The sequence below is a fragment of the Hemicordylus capensis genome, chromosome 2, assembly GCF_027244095.1.
Source record: "Hemicordylus capensis ecotype Gifberg chromosome 2, rHemCap1.1.pri, whole genome shotgun sequence".
Classification (NCBI taxonomy): Eukaryota; Metazoa; Chordata; class Lepidosauria; order Squamata; family Cordylidae; genus Hemicordylus; species Hemicordylus capensis.
In genome coordinates, this window is record NC_069658.1 from 377,384,483 (window position 1) to 377,405,365 (window position 20,883).

Here is a 20,883-nt window from a genome sequence, read left to right on the forward strand (position 1 = left end):
CTCCGAGCCAAGATGGGTGAGCTGGAGTGCTTGGTTGCTAAGGAAGAAATAGATATAGTGGGCATAACAGAAACATGGTGGAACAGTGAGAACCAGTGAGACACTGTTATCCCTGGGTATAAACTCTATAGAAAGGACAGGGAGGGGTGCCTTAGAAGAAGAGCACTGTATGTTAAAGAAGGGATAGAATCTAACAAGCTAGAAAACCTAGGTGGACTGGACTCCTCCACAGAAACCCTGTGGGTGACAATACAAGGCCTGAAAGGGAATGTGCTACTGGGGATGTGCTATCGCCCTCCGGATCAAAATGCTGACAGTGACTGGGAGTTGCAGGAGGAAATCAGGGAGGCGTCAAGGAGAGGCAGGGCAGTAATAATGGATGACTTCAATTACCCACACAGACTGGATAAATTCACAGGTAATAACAAACAGGTCAAATTTCTAGATATGCTGAATGACTGTGCCCTGGAATAGTTAGTCATGGAGCCAACCAGAGAGAAGGCGACCTTGGACTTAATCCTGAGTGGCACCAAAGACCTGGTGCGTGATGTCAGTGTCATCGACCCTTTAGGGAACAGTGACCATAGTGCAATCAAATTCAGCATACATGTGGGGAGGGAATCACCAAGGAAGTCTAACACAGACATTTTGAATTTCAGAAGAGGAAGCTTCTCTAAAATGAGTATGGTGAAAAGGAAGCTGGAAGGGAAAATCAGCAGAGTCACTTCACTCCAGAGTGCATGGAGCTTACTCAAAACCACAATACTAGAAGCCCAGTTAGATTGTATACCCAAAGGAAGGAAAGGTACCACTACGTCCAGGAGGATGCCAGCATGGATAACAGGTGCTGTCAATGAACCCATAAAAGGGAAGAAGACTTCCTTCCAAAATTGGAAGGCCTGTCCAAATGAAGAGAACAGAAAAGAACACAAACTCTGGCAAAAGAAATGCAAGGTGACAATAAGGGAGGCAAAAAGAGAGTTTGAGGAACATTTAGCCAAAAGTATCAAGGGGAATAACAAAAACTTCTTTAAATACATCAGATGCAGGAAACCTACCAGGGAGGCAGTTGGACCATTAGACAATGAGGGAGTGAAAGGGATTATTGAGGATATGGAGGTTGCAGAGAAGCTAAATGAGGTCTTTGCATCTGTCTTCATGGCAGAGGATACTGAGCATATTCCTGTTCCTGAACCAGGCTTTTTGGGGATGGAGGCTAAAGAACTGAGTCAGATAGAAGTGACAAGAGATGATGTTTTAAACTGTACAGAAAAACGGAAAACTAGCAAACTGCCAGGGCCGAATGGCATCCATCAAAGAGTCCTCAAAGAACTCAAATGTGAAATTGCCGACATCCGTGCTAAAATATAACTTATCCTTGCAATCAGGCTCTGTACTGGAGGACTGGAAAGTAGCAAATGTAACACCCATTTTCAAAAAGGTATCCAGGGGCGATCCGGGAAATTACAGGCCGGTTAGCTTAATGTCCATTCCAGGCAAACTAATGGAGAGCATCCTCAAGGATAAAATTGTAAAGCAGACAGAAGAACAGGTCCTGCTGGGAGAGAACCAGGATGGCTTTTGCAAAGGTGAATCTTGCCTCACAAGCCTTTTGGAGTTCTTTGAGAGTGCCAACAACTGTGTGGATCAAGGTGATCCAGTTGACATCGTATACCTGGACTTCCAAAGCTTTCGACAAAGTTCCTCATCAAAGACTCCTGAGGAAGCTTAGCATTCATGGGATAAGGGGACAAGTACATGTATGGATTGCTAACTGGTTGAAGGACAGGAAACAGAGGGTAGGTATAAATGGAGAGTTTTGACAACGGAGGGAATTAAGAAGTGGGGTCCCCCAGGGACCAGTGCTTTGTAATTTATTCATAAATGATCTAGAAATTGGGGGAAGCAGCAAGGTGGCCAAATTTGTAAATGATACCAAACTCTTTTGGGTAGTGAAATCCAAAACTGATTGTGAGGAATTCCAAAAGGATCTCTCCAAACTGAGGGAGTGGGCGACAAAGTGGCAAATGCGGTTCAATATTGGCAAGTGTAAAGTGATGCACATTGGGACGAAAAACCCCAACTTCCAGTATATGCTGATGGGATCCGAGCTGTCCGTGACTGACCAGGAGAGGGATCTTGGGGTCATGGTGGACAGCTCATTGAAAGTGTCGACAATGTGCGGCAGCTGTGAAAAAGGCCAATTCCATGCTAGGGATCATTAGGAAGGGGACTGAAAATAAAACTGCTAATATTATAATGCCCTTATACAAAACGATGGTGCGGCCACACCTGGAGTGCTGCGTACAATTCTGGTCACCACATCTAAAGAAGGACATTGTAGAACCGGAAAAGGTGCAGAAGAGGGCAACCAAGATGATCAGGGGCCTAGAGCACCTTTCTTATGAGGCAAGGCTGCAACACCTGGGGCTATTTAATTTAGAAAAAAGACGACTGCAGGGAGACATGATAGAGGTCTATAAAATCATGTATGGTGTGGAGAAAGTGGAAAGAGAGAAATTCTTCTCCCTCTCACATAACACTGGAACCAGGGATCATCCCATGAAATCGATTGCTGGGAAATCTAGGACCGACAAATGGAAGTACTTTTTCATACAACGCATAATGAATTTGTGGAATTCTCTACCACAAGATGTGGTGACAGCCAACAACCTGGATGGCTTTAAGAGGGGTTTGGATAACTTCATGGAGAAGAGGTCTATCAATGGCTACTAGTTGGAGGGCTATGGGCCACCTCCAGCCTCAGAGGCAGGATGCCTCTGAATACCAGTTGCAGGGGAGTAAGAGGAGGGAAGGCATGCCCTCAGCTGCTGCCTGTGGCTTCCAGCAGCATCTGGTGGGCCACTGTGCGAAACAGGATGCTGAACTAGATGGGCCTTGGGCTTGATCCAGCAGGGCTGTTCTGTTAACCAGCAATAATGCTACAATCATTACTGCAGTTTTCCCCATAGGTGAGAATGGGTATATCTACAGGCTCTCTCTGCAGCAGCAACAGCATCTACTTTATGGAATTTACCTCCACTACAGACCCACCAGGTACCTTCTGTATCGTACTCACCATTTCTTAGGAGGATGCCATGAGAGTTAACACCACTGAGGTTGTAGTACAGCTATGCCCAATTATTTTAAGCTAGACTAGAGACTTGGGTTTCTGTATAGGTAGAATTAGCTCAAGTTCAGAGAGAGAATCTTCTGGGCTAATGTATTTTAACTTTACTCGACAATACGGGGAATGGTGGAGTAAAAGATGTTCTGGAATAGCTCCTCCCCACTGGCCATCTTCCTCTCAGAGCAATACGGGGTGCTGCTGTCCATGGAGATAGGTGGGATGGACTCACCTTCAGCTGGCTGCCAGATCAGCCTGCTCATGTCCTCACGCTTCTGATTAGCAGCCAAATTCATCTCTTGCACAGCAGTGATTTGGAAAGTAGAAAACAAACCCTGGAATGGGAAGGAGAAAGGGTAGATGGCATATGGTAACAAGCAGACGTTCCCTGTAGTTATGCACCTCAGGCCTACAGTTGAAACCACATTTCTTTTTGAAGTTCTCCAACTGTTCCCTGGATTTCGGAAAGTGCAGGACACCCACCGTTCTTCAGCGGTGACCTTAAATTACGCTGCATCAAGCACTACTCTCTTCCCATACAACTCTTCTGTTAATCAAATGAACTCTCCTGCATTAGGTCATTAAGAATGTGCTAGGAAATCCCTGGTTCAATCTCACCCCAGCCATGAGAAAACCTCAAGCAAGGCACTGTGTCTCAATCTCAGTCTCTCATTTGTGAATAATGCCTTCCTTCCTCATAGGGCTGTAGGTAAGGAATACTGAAGTATATGGAACACTTAGGAAAGGGTCTACACAAAATGGGTCTTTTCTGATGCATCTAGCTTTGCTAGTTTGTTCTCCACCAGAAGCCCCAGAACCAGTTATTCCCCACTGTGCAATACCAATCAAATGGAAGAGGCCTACCAGCAAGTTAATGGTGACGGGCATGGAGCCATTGGCACTCTCCCCACGCTCAAACTGGTGCTCTAGGCGGATCAGAATGGAGTCAGGTTCCCACTGGGCCAATGTGAGCAAGTGGATATTTGAAGGGAGGGTATGGTTCAGAGCAGAGAACTGGGGGAGACATCAGACATCACATCAGAATTCTTGCAGATGAGCATGGAAGTTCCTTTTAGTTTAGACTTTCAGACAAGCTGATCTAAGTGGCTTATAAAAATAAACCAAAGACTATAGAAAACCCGTTAACTTTACACAAGTTACAAGAGTCCAACACGGATAATTAGCTCAAGAATAAAGCCACATTATTTTAAGTAACAGCAATCTCCCCAAGCCATTGTTCCTTCTGAGAAAGGCCTTTGTTTGCATCACTTCCAAAGGGTCTGTTGCCTAGGTCTAAGCAAGCGCCTTGGTGAGATTTGCTCATACTGAGAGATGGGCTGCTGAAGATATGCTCGACTCAGGCTGTGCATGAACAGAGGAAGATGCCTTAGACCAAGTCAGACCATTGGTCCATTTAGCACAGCTCTGACTGCCAAGAGTGGCACTAAAGCAGGGGTCTTTCCCAGTTGTGTGTATAACTGGAGATACCAGGTAAGGTCTTCTGTTTGCAAAGGACATGCTCTGCCACTAAGCTACCACCATTCTCCAATCAAAGGCTACAAACTAGTGCAACTGGCAGGGGACTGAACTGGTTCTGGGTTTTCCTCACCTGCTTGAGGTAGTGCTGATCACAAGAATATGGGGGTCCCCCGCCGAGTGTCAGCACCAGCTGTGGCGCCATAAATTCCTGCTGGGCATGCAGCCGGTGTTGCTCAGCTGACGCCTCTGCTGTGTCTAAGAGGATGAGGTGGCGGCCCCGGACCACCAGCCCATCATGATACACCCCAGGTTCCAGTAGTGGCTCCCCTACACCCCGATTATCATCGTGCAGAAGCCGTCGATGTACCTGAAGTCAGGGAGGAGGAAGGAAGGAGAAGGGGTGGAAGTCGGGAGAAGAAATGCAGGAGACATTTATACTTTACCAGCTGGTGAGTTCCTATTGTGTCTGCTGCTCTGGCATGCATGTGCCTGTCTAGGATGCTGGAAGAGAAGCAATTTCTGGAATAGGGTCAGCCTTTGTGTTTTCCCTGAACCAGCCCATAAGAACTTTGGTCTTGCTGTTATTTCAGGGACTCTTTCTGCTAGTTAGGGAGCTCCGTTCCTCTTCTCCCAGGGCCCAATGTTTAGAATACGCGAGTAGCTCATGGCTGTGTGAGGGAGAGAAGTTGCTTTCTACAGCTTAAGATTGTAAGCAAGACAACTATGGGAAGCACATCCTTCCTTCCCCTCCGAAGTCCTGCTGTGCTCACCATGAGCTCAAGAGAGCCGTCAAAGATGCTGCTGCCTCCTTGCGAGCGGTCCGTCAGTACTGTTAGTTGGACTTTCTGGTCCTGGAAAGAGCCAAAAGAAAAACAGAAAAAGGTACATGCTATGCCTGTACATACATACAAAGCCTCCCACCTCAGCACTTGGTAGGGGCTGCTGGGAGGCGTGTCTGAATCTCACTGCCACTATAACTCTTGATACTGGAAGACATCCACAGCCCCATCTCAGCCTTTGCCCTCTCCCCCACTGGAGGGCAAGATGAACCATCCCAGACTTTTGCACAACAAAACTGTGCCATTTGGTAGTCCTACAGTTGAGTCTTCCAAGAGCAGTCAAGCCTGTCAGCCGCCAGGGTTGCCATTACCTTGATGTAGATGCGACTGTTCACAGGGTAATAATTGCCAGCCACAGGCTCAGTCTGGTTAAATTTCCACATGGCCCTGTAATCGCGCCTACCAGGAGGAAAAAAGAGTGAGAGGAAATGAGTCGAATGATCTTCTAGCCTTTCCTCAGGTAGCTGAGGCATACTTAGCACAGGCACTGTGAATGAGAGTGTGCATGCACATGTACACGAACACACACACACACACACACACACACACACACACACACACACACACCCAAGGAAAAAATAGACCCCTCAAAGCAGTTCATGGTATCCATATAGCACTTTCTTAAAGTGTCTGTACATTATCTTAGCAATTCTTACATTCTACAGTAAGTCATGACGACATTCCCTCCATTACAGATCTAGATGTGGGGGGACTAGGCTGAGATACAGCAGCTTGCTGAAAACCACCCAGTGAGTTTGTGGCAGGTTCCCCTGCCCCCCTCAACTTGGAACGCCCAGTTTGCTCTCACTTCTGTTGAGCTGGGAACAGAAATCCATTCCTAAGCACTTGACTTTTGTGTGGCCAACAGTGGGCCAGGCACAAGTCAGGAGGGTTCCCTCAGCTTGCTCCTACTGGCAGTACCTCCTCTCGAGGATCTCACGCCCATTGGCATCTGTGTAGAAACGCCCATCCGTCTGTAGGTTTGTCTCAAAGCGGCTGATGATCTCCTTGCCAAGACCATCTCTGTGACAGAATGAAGAGGTCAAAAGGGTGCTCCAGAGGCAGCAATAGAGCCCCCACAGCTCAGCTCGCAATGCTCACCGGATAGGGATGGGTCCTACCGTCCATTCGAATTCAACGTATGGCTGCCCAGCATAGAGCCGTACCACTTGGGAGCACCAGTCAGAGAAGTTCTGGTACACTTCCTCAACCACTGGGGTCTGCCAGAGAGAGAAGGGGGGGAAGGGGGGGGCACAGACTGGATTTTTGCCTAGCATCAAAATTTAGCCCTTCTACTAGAGGTCACACAAATGCGGTTCAGGGGATGCATGTGTGTGAGAGAGGGACTGGAGAAGTTAGCCTCAGAATATAAGAGCAGTTCTTAGCAAAGTCCTAGGGGTCCTCTATAACCACACCTGCATAAGAAACCTCAGCATAAACAAGAGGCTTAAAAAAGAGCAGAGCCTGAAGAAGTGTTAGCACGCTAGTTATCCATTCCCTCCACTCTTTAAAAACTAGCAACTGAATCCTCCTTTCCCACTCACCCCAGGAGCCATCTCTGGAGAACTAGAAAGACATAAAACCCATTTCCACCACTGAATTTTGCTGACCACAGATCTACAAGCACGCAGCTGGGTTGATTCTTCTTTTGTGGGAAGGCAGGAATGTTTCACAGGAAGCCTCTGGCTGCAGACAGTGAAACACTCCGATTCAAAAGCACTTGGCCCCACACATGAAAGCAGGGCCAAGAACGGCCAGTGCTTGGAACCCTTTCCCATCCTCCCTTGCATCCCAATTATTAGACATTTACCCCAACTCACCTTGCCCAGTGCCTCTGCTGTTCTAATGCTCCCCTGGAACTTCAGTTCTCGGCTGTCAATGGCATAACCCTCTGCTAACTCGGCAGAGAGGCACCTTTTAACGTGGTGATTCTCTTTATTTAGTAGGGGGAGAGTAACTGGCCCTATCCACCTCCAGCGTCTGTTGCTGATGTATATCTTACATTTCTTTTTAGATTGTAAGCCCTGTTTGTTTGTTATTTCTCTGTGTAAACTGCCCTGAGCCATTTTTAGAAGGACGGTAAAGAAATCAAATGTATGAATGAATGAGGTTGGAGAAGGTCTGTGTTCAATACATGAATAAGCCCAATTGTCCCCCCATGGTGCCATGAGGTGACACGAACATTCTTTACATTTTATTTTTGAGTGGCGGCAGTGGCCATCACCGGAAAGCCTTTGTAACCACCTACCTCAGCCCTCATTTCACCGCGGCTGCTTCTTTGCCACCAGAGCAGCTGGCAGGCAGGTGGAGAAGAGGAGGCACGGTGGGTGGTGAGGGATGAGGCTGCTGGCCGGCTCACGGGCTGCTCTGGCTACCTGCCTGCTCTCCCTACTTCTGGAAGCTGGGAGTCGGAAGCAGGAAGAGGTGGCAGCCAAAGCAGCCAGTGGGCCAGAGGAGAAGAAGAGGGAGAGACAGCAGCAGCAGCAGCGGGCAAGACAGGCGGGTGGATGCTGGTGGCAGCAAGCAGCAGGAGAAGCCACAGGCTGGTGGGCTAGAGTGGGAGGAGAAGAGGGCTCTGGGGTGGAGCGGGCCCGTATTCCAAGGACACATTGGGACACGGGTAGCCCCGCCTGTCCTGTCTCCAGCCCCCAACAGAAGCCTTTTTATACTCCATGAAAAGGCAATGCAAAAATAATGCAAACATCCCTGCAACACCCTAAAATATGCCTACTATATACTGGTTGTAGAAGTTGGTGTTCCTGATTACATAATGTTGGGCTTACGGCGCAGACCTCCCAGGGGCCTGCTTGGACATACCCACCACCCTCTTAGGAGTTGGGAAGTGGGCACTTCAGGGCCCTTGGTGTCAGACAGCTTCCTGGCCAGGCTGGCTCCCCTCCAAGATGCAAGATCTCCCAGGTAACCCTGCTGCTTATGTTCCCATGCTTGGACCTCAGTCAGTACTTGCACTGTCCCCACAGCTGCCCCTGTTTTTCCTACCTTAACATGATAGAAGTGGGCTCCCCGGCCAATGGGGAAGGGCTCAGAAGCATTGGGACGGAAGATGTAGGCTCCAGAAGCCTGGGAATCCTCCATATCTCCAGCACTGGCATTGTACCTAGGGTGGGTGGGGGGGAAATCAGTCAACAGATGGAAGTGGTGATAGCAATGGTTTCCCAAGAATGGCCACCACTAGCCCAGGCAACTCTATATTCCAGGAACAATACAACAGTCAAAGCATTCTTAAAAGACTCCCTGCCAGGACTGTATGAGCATCAGTCCCAAGCAGGAGGTCCAGATGGGATGGAAATCAGGATAAGGACTGCAAGACAGGCTTCTATACAGATTACTTCCTGTAGCACCTACTGTGGTAACATGGATGTGCCTCTTTAGGACGCTGAAATATAAGCAATTGCTAAGACAGGGCAACCCTTTGTCAATCCATATCATCCTTGGTCTTGCTGTTATTTAAGAGCGTCTTTCTGCTGGTTATGGAGGCAGCATAGGTTTGCTTAGCTTTTTGTAGAGATCTCCTCACTGCACTCTGAAGGCTCCATTTTCTCAAAGCAGAAACAGAACCTAAGTTCCAACTCACCAGAAGAAGTTCTGCGACACGGGCAATGAGATGTTCTTCTCCAAGTTCTTGATCTCCATCAGGAGTCCCGTTTTGGAGTCAACCAGAACCCGTAGATGCTGGAGAAAGGAGGATGAAGCAACAAAAAGGAAAAGATGGGGGTGAACCACCATTGCAGTATGCCTAGTTGGAGACGTGGTGAGGAAAGGTTTACTGGATTCTCAGTTTAGGTGGGTGGGGGAGAGAAAAAGAGATTAAGCCAAAGGAGCCAGCTTTCAGAAAACAGATCGCCACACCGTGAAGTAAGAAGTTACCTCACCTTGGCCATTCAGCAGGGAGTGGCCTATCTCTAACAGATAACACTAGTCAGTACTTTTCAGCCTTTAGGAATGGCAGCCTTCCAAAGCTCAATGCCTAAACTAGTCTTATAATTAGGAAATTCTTTTTGATGCAAAACCTCAATCAAAGCAGTCAGTCAAGTGAAGGAGGAAGAATAGAATAAGACGACACCTCATTCTGGATTGCCAAAGGCTCCGTTCCAGGCAAGGCTTCATTGTATGGCCTCCTCAGCAGTCTGGAGCGGGCTGTGTGCCTGCCAGACAGCTTGGAGATGGCATAGGAGGTATAGCCCAGTGGTGGGACAGATGCTTGGAATACCAGCTCATTGACAGCATCGCCCCGATCTCGCCGCACAGCACGGGTGAAGCTCGATACAGGAAGCACCTGGCAATGAGACAGGAATTTGTTCAGTTCATTTCTCCATTTATTAAAGAGTCTGTGAAGCACCCACGCTTGTTCAATGGGCATTTTAATCCCCACAGTCAGGGCCAGAGGCATAGACAGACCAACAAAGATCTGGCCTCTTCTCTAGATGTTCAGCTTTCTTTTTAAAGAGTCAACCTCTTTACCTCTTACTTACAGAGATACAAGGAAAAATGTGCAGGCAATATTTTACCGCTTGCCCAGTAAGAAATAATTCAGATTTCATTTTCCAGGATCTTGACCAATTAGTGCAAAGACACAGAATGACTGACAAGTCCTTCAGTGCTCAGCACTTGGTTTTAATACAAATAAAGATACAGGAGTATCAGGGCTTTGTTTTTGCAAGAGCATTGGACTTGGGCTTTACTACCACCACATTTCTAGCTATGGTGCTGCCCCCAATGCCTCAAGATGGTGCTGTGATGCCCACTTTGCGGTACCCTCCGAGTGCTTCTTACGTATCCCCAGCTATACAGGCAACGGAGGTTGCCCGCCTCCTACCTCATTCAGAACAGCCTGACCATCAGGAGCGAGAACGGAGTAGCGGCTACCATTCACTGGCAACCGGATGTTCCAGTTCACAGGGCGTGCCAGAGGGTTGTAGACAATCACTGTAAACTGCAAGGGCAAAAAACAGCATGTTGATGATGGGCAGGCAGGGAGGGAGGGAGGGAGGGAGGATGCACAGGAACCCCACTGTTTGGGCTGTCTGAAGTAGTTAGCCAAGATCTTCTCCCACACCAGAACACTGCCCCCAATGCTGAGAGCTTAACTAGGAGGCTACAGATTCCAGGCCTCCAACTGGATGAAGAACTGGCCAACCACACAGTCCCTTACGGTTGGAGCAGATTCAGTCAGCAGGCAGACACTGATGTTGAGGTAGGTGCAATAGATGAAGTTATCCTTCCTGCCAACAATACTGGCCAAGGCATTACTGACAACAATCTGCAAAAAAAAAAAGAAATGAAATGAACAATAAGAGGGCCCCACTCCCACTGCAGAGTAACCAATAGTGCAGAAACACAGTTGGGAAATCCAATGCAGGTCAGAACGTACACAAAGGTTTGGGTAGGGGAGAAGCACAAGGCATTAATGCTTCCTCTCAATGCTTCTGTGAAATGTACAAAGCCAGCCCCCAAAAGCAATGTGGCCACTGTGAAGAGCAGGTTTAGAGGCTCAGGAGTACACTCCTGCTGGAACTGGTGCTGATGGTAAAAAAAAAGATGCTACCCCAGGGCTAGGGGGTAATGTGCTCTTGGGAACAAAGCCAAGTGGAGGCCTCCCTCAAGCCACATGTGGACACGTGGGCTGTAGCAGCTGCCATGATGAAGGAAGCAGAGTGGCGAGGTTTATGTTAATACTGGTGCACCACTTTTCAACAACAAAAACTTCTCAAAGTGCTTTACATCGTCAAAGGGGTATGGATAGCGGGCACTGCCTAGTTCTGCATGCACAAGGGAAATCAGACTATTTGCAAGTGAGGAGAACCTTGGTCAAAGGTGAACTCGGTGGCTTTGGTGCTCAGCCTGTGGCATAGCTCCTACAACCCTTTTTCGTGGCCACACCACCAGCTTTCCCCATTTCTTCACGCTGGCTAAAGAGGTTACAGGAGCCAGAGCAACAAAGAAAGATCTAGATAAAGCAAGTACATCAGTCCTGGAGGAGTCAAGGCTGCCCTTCCTCCTTCCACTCTGGTGGGCACATATATGCCTGCATTTATCGAGAGAGCTCTCCATAGCCAACCTGCTGGTTCAAGTGCTTACCTGACAGACATCCCAGCCAGCAGACAACTGTTTGGCATAATCATTGGTCACATGCTGCTTTGCTGTGCCGCTCACTGCATCATGGTGCTGGGCAACTCCCATAGCCTGGCCTGCAAGCAAAAGGTGGGCGGGGAGATGTCAACCCTGGAATAGGATCTCTGTTCAAGAGCCACTTCTGCACACTGCCCTCTAGCAGGCTCATTCCCTTCACCAGCACACACCCCTCGTTCATTCATAAATCAGACCAGAACCTGACCGTAATTTTTCAGTGGTCAGCATGCTGCTGCTAGTGTGGCTCTTGTCTCAATAGACAACAACAGAATGACACAGGAAGCTGCCATACACTGAGTCAGACCATTGGCCCATTTAGCTCAGTATTGTCTACACAGACTGGCAGTGGTTTCTCCAAGGCTGCAGGCAGGAATCTCTCTCAGCCCTATCTTTGAGAAGCCAGGGAGAGAACTTGGAACCTAGATGCTCTTTCCAGAGCAGCTTCATCCCCTGAGGGGAATATCTTACAGTGCTCACACTTCTAGTCTCCCTTTCATATGCAACCAGGGCGGACCCTGATTAGCTAAGGGGACAAGTCAGGCTTGCTACAAGACCAGCTCTCCTCCCCACAATCCTGTCAGGATCTCACATACGTAGTACAGAACTGTTGGCCTTGCCATAAGGTCCCCTGTTGGCTTGTGGTCCAGCCACCACCTCTAGTTGGTTGCAGACCTGCAAAAAACCAGAAAGGCAACATCAGAGTGTGAAGTGTTCATCAGCCCGGTGAATGACAGCACAAGCACCCCTTTGGGGGATAAGAGAAACAGAGCAGGAATAAGGCCTGAGCCGAAGGAATCAGCAACAGTAGGTGAACGTAGGAACTGGCCCAATACAAAGCCAGGCCACAGGGTCATCTAAGCTCAGTACTGTCTGCACTGAAAAGCTCTCCGGGGCTTTAGGCAAAGATCTTCCCCAGTCCTATCTGGAGAGGGCTGGGACTGAACTTGGGCCCTTCTGCATGCAAAACGCATGCTCTGCCACTGGACTCCAGCCCCTCCTCTGCAACCAGGCTTGGCCAGAACCCAGGAGTTCTGGATCTCTGCATCTTCTCTAGCTTGAGGAAGGAGGAGACACAACTCTCGGCCCTCTACCAAAAGAGGGGAAAGCACAAACCTGCAGGAAGTTGTTGCTGAGGCGCTCGTAGCGTTTCAAAGCTGGACGGCTGGTGAAGTAACCAGTCCAGAAATGGTGAGCATCATCAGCATATGGAAAGAAGTCGTCATATTTCACAGACCTGCCAAAGGCAGAGTTCAGTCAGTCAAAGGTAGCTTCTGCCTGCCACTCAAGTCCATGAGGAGCAGCAGGACAGAGTACGGCCAGGGCTCTGAACTAGGACTTGGAGCTGGACATCTCTGAGGCAAGCACTTCTTCAGTCACGGACACGCCAAGTGGGTGTGCACTCCGCAGCCTCCGTTTCTCTTCTATAATATGGAAATAACTAACCCTCACAAAGGTTTCAGATAAACAAAACAAAACGCTGAATGAGAAGAGACGCAGAGAGAGATCCCTGGCATGGCATGAGCTCACGCAAGTAATCAAGATTGCTCTGAATAAAATCCTGTTTCAGGGCTGCACAACTTCAACTCTCCTGCAGATGTTGGCCTGCAACTCCCATAACCACCGACTACTGGCCACTGTGGCGAGGGATTATGGGAGTTCTAACCCCAAAACAGCTGGCGGTCCAAAGTTGTGCAACCTATTTAGTTGTGGTTGTTATGCTGTTAATGACTATGCTGTGATCTATGAACTTTTGGCTCTCCTCTGAATCAGCAGTAGCCAAACGTTTCAGCCTGGGGAAAGGGCTGCACTTTCTCCAGACAAGCTACTTGGAGGACAATCCATGCCATGAGGTCATGATCTCCTGAGCATCTTGGCTGGTCAGAAGATTCCAGAATGCCCCAGGCTGAAGAATCTGGCAGGCACTTCACCTGCTGGGAAAGGAGAACCTCCAGAGTAGGGATGTGCAGAACTTTTTGCCAGCAAAACGTTCCAACTAGAAATGGGGCATTTCAGGCTCGAAACAGAACACCCTTTAAATAAAAGGCCTGTTCCGAGCTCGGAGCAGAACCACCCTGTTTCAGTCGGAACATTCCAATGTTTCGAGAGCCATTTTGGATGCCTATTTTCCCCTTGCTGATTGGTTTTCTGGCACTGGCTTCTTATTAGCTTGTGATCTCCTTGCTTCTCAGTTGGCTTGTTAGCATACAAATCAAGTGCTGTCATGGGCAACTGTGTGGGGAGGAGTGGAAACACAGAAGGAGGGCATTTCAAAATATATTTAAGGGGGCTGGGAGGCAGAGAGAGCCCTTCAGTGTGCCTCTCTTGAAAAAGACACATCAGAGGAAGGATCAGGGAGAGGCTCCAGCAGAGAGCAGACTGGCTTGGCTGGCCTGGCCCAGTGGGGAGGGAGGGGGTAGAGAGCGAGCCTGCTGGCTTATCTGTCTCCCTTTTTTGACCCAGTGGGGAGGGAGGGGGTAGAGAGCGAGAGCAAGCCTCCTGGCTTATCTGTCTCCCTTTTTTGACCCTTTTCTAGTGACAACAAACCTCCCCACCCCACGCTGTGGTTTCTTCTTCTGCGGATTCTTTCTTCTCGTAGCCAGCCACCAGTGGCTTTAATAACTGGGGTGCTGTGCTGACTGTTTGTCTTTTTCCTTTTGCAGCCCCAAGCTGCACCTTCACTGCTGCTGTGTGCTGGATTGGATTTCATTTTTTTATTTCTGTAGTGTGTTCTGTGACTTCTGTCTGGCACCTAGTCTGCCAAGTTCTCTATGTTTCCCCTGGGCTTTTTTGGGTCCCGCCCCGCCCCGCTCCAGCTTTTTCTTTTTTGGGGGTGGGTGAGTGCTGGCCTGGCATCCCACTGCCTCTGAGAGCAGCACCTGGCACAAGACGCCAAGAGCAGCACTCCAGCAGAAGATGCTGGAAGGTAAGCCCCCACCCCAGTCAGGTTTGAGTTCTTTAAACAGGGCCTAGTTTGCACAAAAAATTAGTTACTAATAGGGGTGGGTTAGGAGAGACCACAGTAATCCCCTTTCCCTTCCCTTCTTCCTCTTACCTCAGTGTTGCTTGCTCCCCTCCAACCTCCCCCATAAAGCTTTCTTCTTTATTTGGGGGGGGGGTTTCTAGCTTCTGTGTGTGCACTATAGTGCTATAGATAGCATTGTGTGTGGCACACACAGCATAGATAGGCCACTCAAACCCCATGCCCCCTTTTAAAATACCCGCCTTAAAGGCTCTTCTTCACCCCACTGGCTGTGGTGGGTGATGGCAAGAGGGGCCTACTCTCTGAGTGACACTGCTGTGCCTGCGCACATGTTCACCTTTCGGGTGGTAGCTGAGCTAGAATTGGGGGCGGTGGGGGGAGGTCCCCCCCTCAGGGCTCTCCCCGGGGGCAGCAGAGGTGGCGGCGACTGTGTTGGCTGCTAGCTGAGCCAGAATGGTCTCACCATCCTCTCCATTCCCCCTTGTCAGTGTGACCCGTCCCACCCTGGTCTGAGACAGAGGAAGTCATTCTGCTTCCTGGACCTTCTCAGCACTGAACATGGGCATCAGCAGCCCAGAGAAGTAACCAGCAACCCCAGTACCACCACTAAAATGGGGCCAGGCTGGCTCCGAAGGCAGCATGCTAACTTGGCGAAGAGGCACCTTTGAATGTGGTGGTTCTCTTTATTTAGCAATGCTGTCTGCCCCCCCTGCAGGGCACAGGTCAGTAGGGGGAAGGACCCTAAGCGAACTGGGATGTTGGGGATGCTGAAGCCCTTCTAATGGCATCACCCAGGGGTCCCCTTATCCTGCTGGCAACAATAGGCTGGGCGTGCCCTCGATTAGCACCAAGGCCCCTGATCCTGCTCCCAAGCAGGGAAAGTTGCCTATGTGGTGGGTGCAGTCAGTCTGGTTGCCCAGAGCCTCATCTCATCACTCAGGCCATTGCCAAGATGATTACTTTGGAAAACCAGCCATTCCAGGTGGCGGAGAACTCCAACTTCCACCGGCTGCTCCTGCGGCTTGCCCTCAATTATAACATCCCCTCACATACCACCTTCAGCAGGTGGGTGGTGCCTTCCGTGTACCAGTCATGCAGGGAGGCCGTGTTGGGGCTGCTGTGTGCAGCAGCACCTGACAAGTGTGCACTTCACTGCCGATCTGTGGACCAGCGGCAGTGGGCTGCACGCTTCTTTCCAATCCTTCAAAGCGCACTGGTGAGGGCAGGAGAGTGCGGGGACATCTGCTGCTGGTGACGTGGCCAGCCCCTCCCATGCAGCGAGGCAGCTGGGCTGTGCTACATGCGGAGGTGCTGGATACTAAGCACACGGCAGCCGAGCAGTCAGCAGCCACGAATTGCCAGGTGGAGGAATGGCTGTCTGGGCACCCAAGCCTTCGCCAAGAGTTTGTGGTCACCGACAATGCTGCCAACATCACTAAGGCAGCCAAGTAGGGTCCGCTTTTGCCCATCCATTGTGTGGTGCACACTCCAAATATGGTTGTGCGGGATGTGCTTGGCCCTTCTGGGACGGCGGCCAGGCAAGACATCTCCATGGCAAGCGCTGGGCGCCATCCTGCTGCTGCCATGGCTGCTCTTGCAGAGAAGTGCCACAAGACAGCAGCTTACTTCCACCGGAGTGAAAAAGGTAGGCAGATGCTCAGGCAGTGGCAGCTTGAGCTGGGCCTACTTGGACACCTGATCCTTCAGGATGTTCTGACCCAGTGCAACTCCACCTTTCTTTTGCTCCGGCACTCGAAGAGAAGAGCCTGACAGGGAGGTGTGGCTTGGAAGTGTGCAACCTATCCAACCAGGACTGGGCGCTCATTTCCAAGGTTGTCTTGACACTCGGACTGTTCTTTGTTGCCATGAACAGCTTGTGTGCCGAGGGAGCAACACTAAGCCAGGCTTTGCCTGCTGCTCTTCTCCTTGAGAGGATGATGGGCAAGCTCCAGACCATGCAGACCACTGGGGAAGCAATCTCCTTGGCAGGTTGGCTGAGGACTGGATCAGCTCAGGACACCCTTGGGTGCATTGGCAGAGCATGTTTTGTCCTGCCTATGTGACCCAAGGATGAAGGGCAAACTAGTCACCCTGAACAGCTGCCTGGTGGAGGGCCCGCCTGGTTGAAGAGGCTAGGAAAGCCCAGGAGGCAGCAGCTGGGGCACAACCAGGAGGAGGTTTAACCTTTTCCCCAAACCCCCATAGGGCCCTATGTGGGTTTGGTAGTAGGTAGCAGCCATCATGCCCAACCACCCAGCCCACTTTGGTGTTCCTAGGAGTTACCCATGAGGAACAATGGAATGTTTTGAGTTCCCCCATTATTCCCTATGGCCAAAACACTTGAAACATTTCAAGTGTGTTCCAGTGAAACAACTGGTCGGAACATTTCAGCCATTTGCGTTTTGTTGCAAGCTTGAAACAGAATTCAAAATCTGTTTCATGCACATCCCTACTCTAGAGGTCTCTAGGCAGGCTTCTCCTCTTTGAGTGTGAGAGCCCCGCCAGGTAAGAAGTGATGCCTCACACTCCCAACATGGAGACAATGCCCCTGCCACCCACCCCCTGAATCCAGGAAAGGTTCTGATGAGCCCTTGGCAGTTCACCACTGGTCTTAGAACCGACCTATAGAAACAAGGGGCACTCCCATTTGAGGGAGGGAGGGAGGCATCTTCACTCTTTGCAACTTTGGCAGCTACCTGCTGAGGCCTACCAGCCAGTTCTTGCCCCATTTACATCCAGGCCCTTGGCTAGGATGCAGGGGTGATCTCCAATGGGTGGAGCGAAATTAAGTACTAGCTGTGGGTGGGAAGAGGATAAGTTAGAGGAGAAAGAGAAAATGCTCCTGATTCAGTGAGGCTGACAGTGAAGCCCAGCCAGCCAGACCCAGCTCTCTCACCATGACAGGTTGGCCTTATTCAGCTCCCACAAGTAGCAGCTTGGGGTTGAGTAGAGGACATTGACATGCATCCCTTTCAATTGCTGGAAGAAACAAAATAAGGGGAAAGGTCAGACAGATACACACAGCATGGGGAATTAAAGGACACCTACTGAGGTGTCTGTTGTCCAAGTTCTGACAAGGCAAGGAGAAGGCAGAGTGTCTGGAACTCCGCCATGCCACTTATCCCTTGCAGTCTCCTACACCCTCTACTAACAGGCTCTGCTCGAGTCCTGCCTCCGTGAAATGCATCAAGCAAGATGGTTTTTTAAAACACAGGCATGGCAGGAGGAGTAGGGATGCCAGGGAAAGGCGAACCTCCAAGTAGGGCCAGAAGAAGTAGCTGTCCTGTAATGAGAGCAGTCCTGTGGCCTTTTGCCATTAGAGGCAAAGGCAACGTGCCACTCCCTCCCCCTTGCTGGCCCCCAGCTCTGCTTAACCAACCCAGACACCACCCCTCTTCCCCTTGCCCTGGCCTCGCCTTCTGGCACACTCTGGGCAGCCCACAATGCATTTCCCAGCTGTTGCTCACAGGTTATCCACAGGACGCTGCAGCTGTGAGCTAGAGCTGGAAAGAGTGTTATGGGTCAACTGGAGGGGAGAGCATGCCAGAACGCGAGGCTGGCATAGGGCGAGGAGGGGGGTTGCCGAGGTTAGTGAAGCAGGGGGTGGGGGAAGAACACAAGTGGGAGAAGCAGCAAGGAGGCTGTGGTGGCAACAGGCAGGTGAACAACATTCTGGAGAGTATGAATGAGTGTGTGTGTGTGTGTGTGTGTGTGTGTGTGTGTGTGTGTGTACACACACACACAGAGCAGGGTCTCACTCACTGCCCCTGCAGTTGCTGCCTGAAGCCACTGCCTCATGGGGGAGCCACCCCTGCCTGTAACATTGCAGAGCTTACTAGGTCACAGACAGTGAGGTCGTTCACACAACCGTTGCTGGGGTGTGGGTGGGTGGGGAGGCAGGCAGGGTCAAACCTACTTTCCCCCCCCCAGTAGATCACAGATGCGCTGTGTGGCACACGGCTTGCACACCCACACAATCCGCACTACTCTGAGCAGTGCAGTTCTCTGGAGGCCTCAAAAATGAAGCCCAGCCTCCAGATACCCCTTAATACACCACATGAGGAGCATGGTGCATTGAGGGATTTCCCCTCAAACCGGGAGCTCTAGGCATCCAGCTCTGTGCCTATAGCCAAGCATAATACTAATAGTAATAATAAAACAAATATTAAATCAGGATTTGCTGTCACTGACTGCTGAAGCAAGTGGGTGCATATGACCAGATCTGTAGGGCTCAGTTTGCCCATATGTAAAAGAGGGAGCCTGCGTACACATAGTTTTTCTAGTGTAAGCCTACCACTCAATGTATTAAAAATAATGCTTGGCATTTCCAGTTCCCATAAAAGGCAAGGCTTTCACAAGCTTCTTGTCCCAGTTTGAGACGTATATAGGATTCCTTCCAAAGGGTGTCTGTGGGAGAAACCACATATCTTGACCAGCCCACCAAACCCTGCCACCACATGATCAAAGCTCCTTGGCTCCTTCCCAAGAGAGCAAACAGGCTCCAGGCCAAGATCTGGCTGTGCGGAGATAGCTTCTACCCATGGAAAAGGGCGAGGTCATATCCCCGAATACCTGTGCATTGACATGCTTGATGAGCTTGTCCATGTTCTTGTACCACAGATTGGCATTCTCATATTGGAAATCGGAGCCCATGGTCATAACAATGTGGTTGGTGCGATACGTTTTGGCCTATGGCAAACAACAATGAAAATCAGGAAGTGGGATCTGATTCCACACAACAGTCACCCCGCTCCCCAAGAGGCCTCCACTGTTAGCAACCATGTAGCACCTTTGGAAGTGCCCCAGAGATCTTCTCAGCTCTGTGCCCTCACCGAGTTGAATTAATTTTGTCTCCTCCTCTTCCCTCCTTGGCCAACAATCTCTACCTAATGAGGACAGAACTCCAGACATCCTGGTTTCTAAGCTCCATTCCTTTGCTCTAACCTGGGCAGCTGCAGCCCCCAGAAAATAGGCCACTATAGCATGCACATTGTTCTCATCACTGTCATCGTCCACAATGGGGTTGTCTGAGCAGATCTGATCCCAGCAGAGAGACATGGGTGGGTCATAGCCATTTGGTAGGACACCTGCAAAGAGAAAAGGGAAAGGCACCATGTGCTAGAAGAGATGGCCTATAAGTTAAAGGCAAGATGCTACGAATAATATAAGAAGAGAAAGGAATAAATAGGACCTTCACTTAGAAGGAGCTAAGAAGGTAGCAATGTACTGTATACTAGCACACTGAAGGGAGGGAGAGAAATCAGATCACCCAGAGCAGGAGAGCAACTTGCAAAATTGTAATAACTTTGGTTTCGGTGGTCAAGGGATGTAACAGAACGGACCAGAAATGGGTCGCTTCCTATGTTCACATGTATGCCTTCCACCAGTGGACCACAGTTTTTGCCTAGCCTTGTTGCAAAGCCAGTAATGGTCACTTGCCCTGTCCTTCTAGTTCAGCTAAGATGCTCTGGGCATTACAAGCGAGTAGTGTTGAGAAAGCCTGTCCCACCTCTGCAGTATGAAGAGGAACAGCAGGGCTTACCCTCTGGCCACCAGTTGACTGAACAGAGTAGCAACGAAGGAAACTACCCACCTTCCTTTTCGGTTCTAAAGCAACAATGGGGAAACCTGCAGGTACACTGCTTCTGCATCCACTGCTTCAGAACAGCATCAGGACTTGCTCTGAAGCCCACAGCAGCTCCTGGGCATAGTGTTACAGAGCCATAACGCTGTGCATTATGTAAGCCAATGACATGAGTTAGTGCATGTTGCACTAACCTAATCAAGTGATTTTATAGTTGAATGAGTAAATTAGGGATGTGCAAAACATTTCAACGTCAACACGTTTCAACTTGAAATGAGTCGTTTCGAGCTCAAAACAAAACACCCTCTAAATAAAGGGCTTGTTTCAGGCTTGGAACAAAACATTCCCATTTCGATCGAAATGTTTCAACATTCTAAGCGCCATTTTGGAGGCCTGTTTTTCTCTTGCAGATTGGTTTTCTGGCACTGGTTTCCGATTGGCTTGTGATCCCCTTGCTTCTTGTTTGACTTATCATACAAATCAAGTATTGTCATTGGCAACCAGGGTGGATTGATTTAAATCAAACTGATTTAAATCACGATTTAAATCACTAGCAGGGTGGATAAAAATAAAAAAAATCCGATTTAAATAAAAAAAATCTGATTTTTTTGATTTAAATCGGATTTTTTTTATTTTTATCCACCCTGCTAGTGATTTAAATCGTGATTTAAATCAGTTTGATTTAAATCAAATCCACCCTGTTGGCAACTGTGACCCTAAAGGC

The 20,883-nt window shown here is 49.5% G+C and overlaps 1 protein-coding gene across 4 annotated transcripts in view; it reads right to left on the bottom strand.

Annotated features, from left to right (window-relative positions):
• MAN2B1 (mannosidase alpha class 2B member 1) overlaps positions 1 to 20,883 on the bottom strand; it is a 35,766-nt gene that overhangs the window by 3,022 nt on the left and 11,861 nt on the right. For all 4 annotated transcript variants that reach the window (XM_053289050.1, XM_053289052.1, XM_053289049.1 and 1 more), the window contains 18 exons: positions 19,520 to 19,662; positions 19,148 to 19,264; positions 17,472 to 17,554; positions 12,709 to 12,829; positions 12,189 to 12,267; positions 11,545 to 11,654; positions 10,619 to 10,726; positions 10,283 to 10,399; positions 9,530 to 9,742; positions 9,041 to 9,138; positions 8,446 to 8,563; positions 6,547 to 6,665; positions 6,367 to 6,468; positions 5,757 to 5,844; positions 5,377 to 5,457; positions 4,737 to 4,973; positions 3,992 to 4,141; positions 3,360 to 3,462 (listed from right to left, as the gene is read on the bottom strand). In XM_053289050.1, coding sequence (XP_053145025.1) covers positions 3,360 to 3,462; positions 3,992 to 4,141; positions 4,737 to 4,973; positions 5,377 to 5,457; positions 5,757 to 5,844; positions 6,367 to 6,468; positions 6,547 to 6,665; positions 8,446 to 8,563; positions 9,041 to 9,138; positions 9,530 to 9,742; positions 10,283 to 10,399; positions 10,619 to 10,726; positions 11,545 to 11,654; positions 12,189 to 12,267; positions 12,709 to 12,829; positions 17,472 to 17,554; positions 19,148 to 19,264; positions 19,520 to 19,662 — 2,187 coding nt within the window. The remainder of the gene's footprint in view (positions 1 to 3,359; positions 3,463 to 3,991; positions 4,142 to 4,736; positions 4,974 to 5,376; positions 5,458 to 5,756; positions 5,845 to 6,366; positions 6,469 to 6,546; positions 6,666 to 8,445; positions 8,564 to 9,040; positions 9,139 to 9,529; positions 9,743 to 10,282; positions 10,400 to 10,618; positions 10,727 to 11,544; positions 11,655 to 12,188; positions 12,268 to 12,708; positions 12,830 to 17,471; positions 17,555 to 19,147; positions 19,265 to 19,519; positions 19,663 to 20,883) is intronic.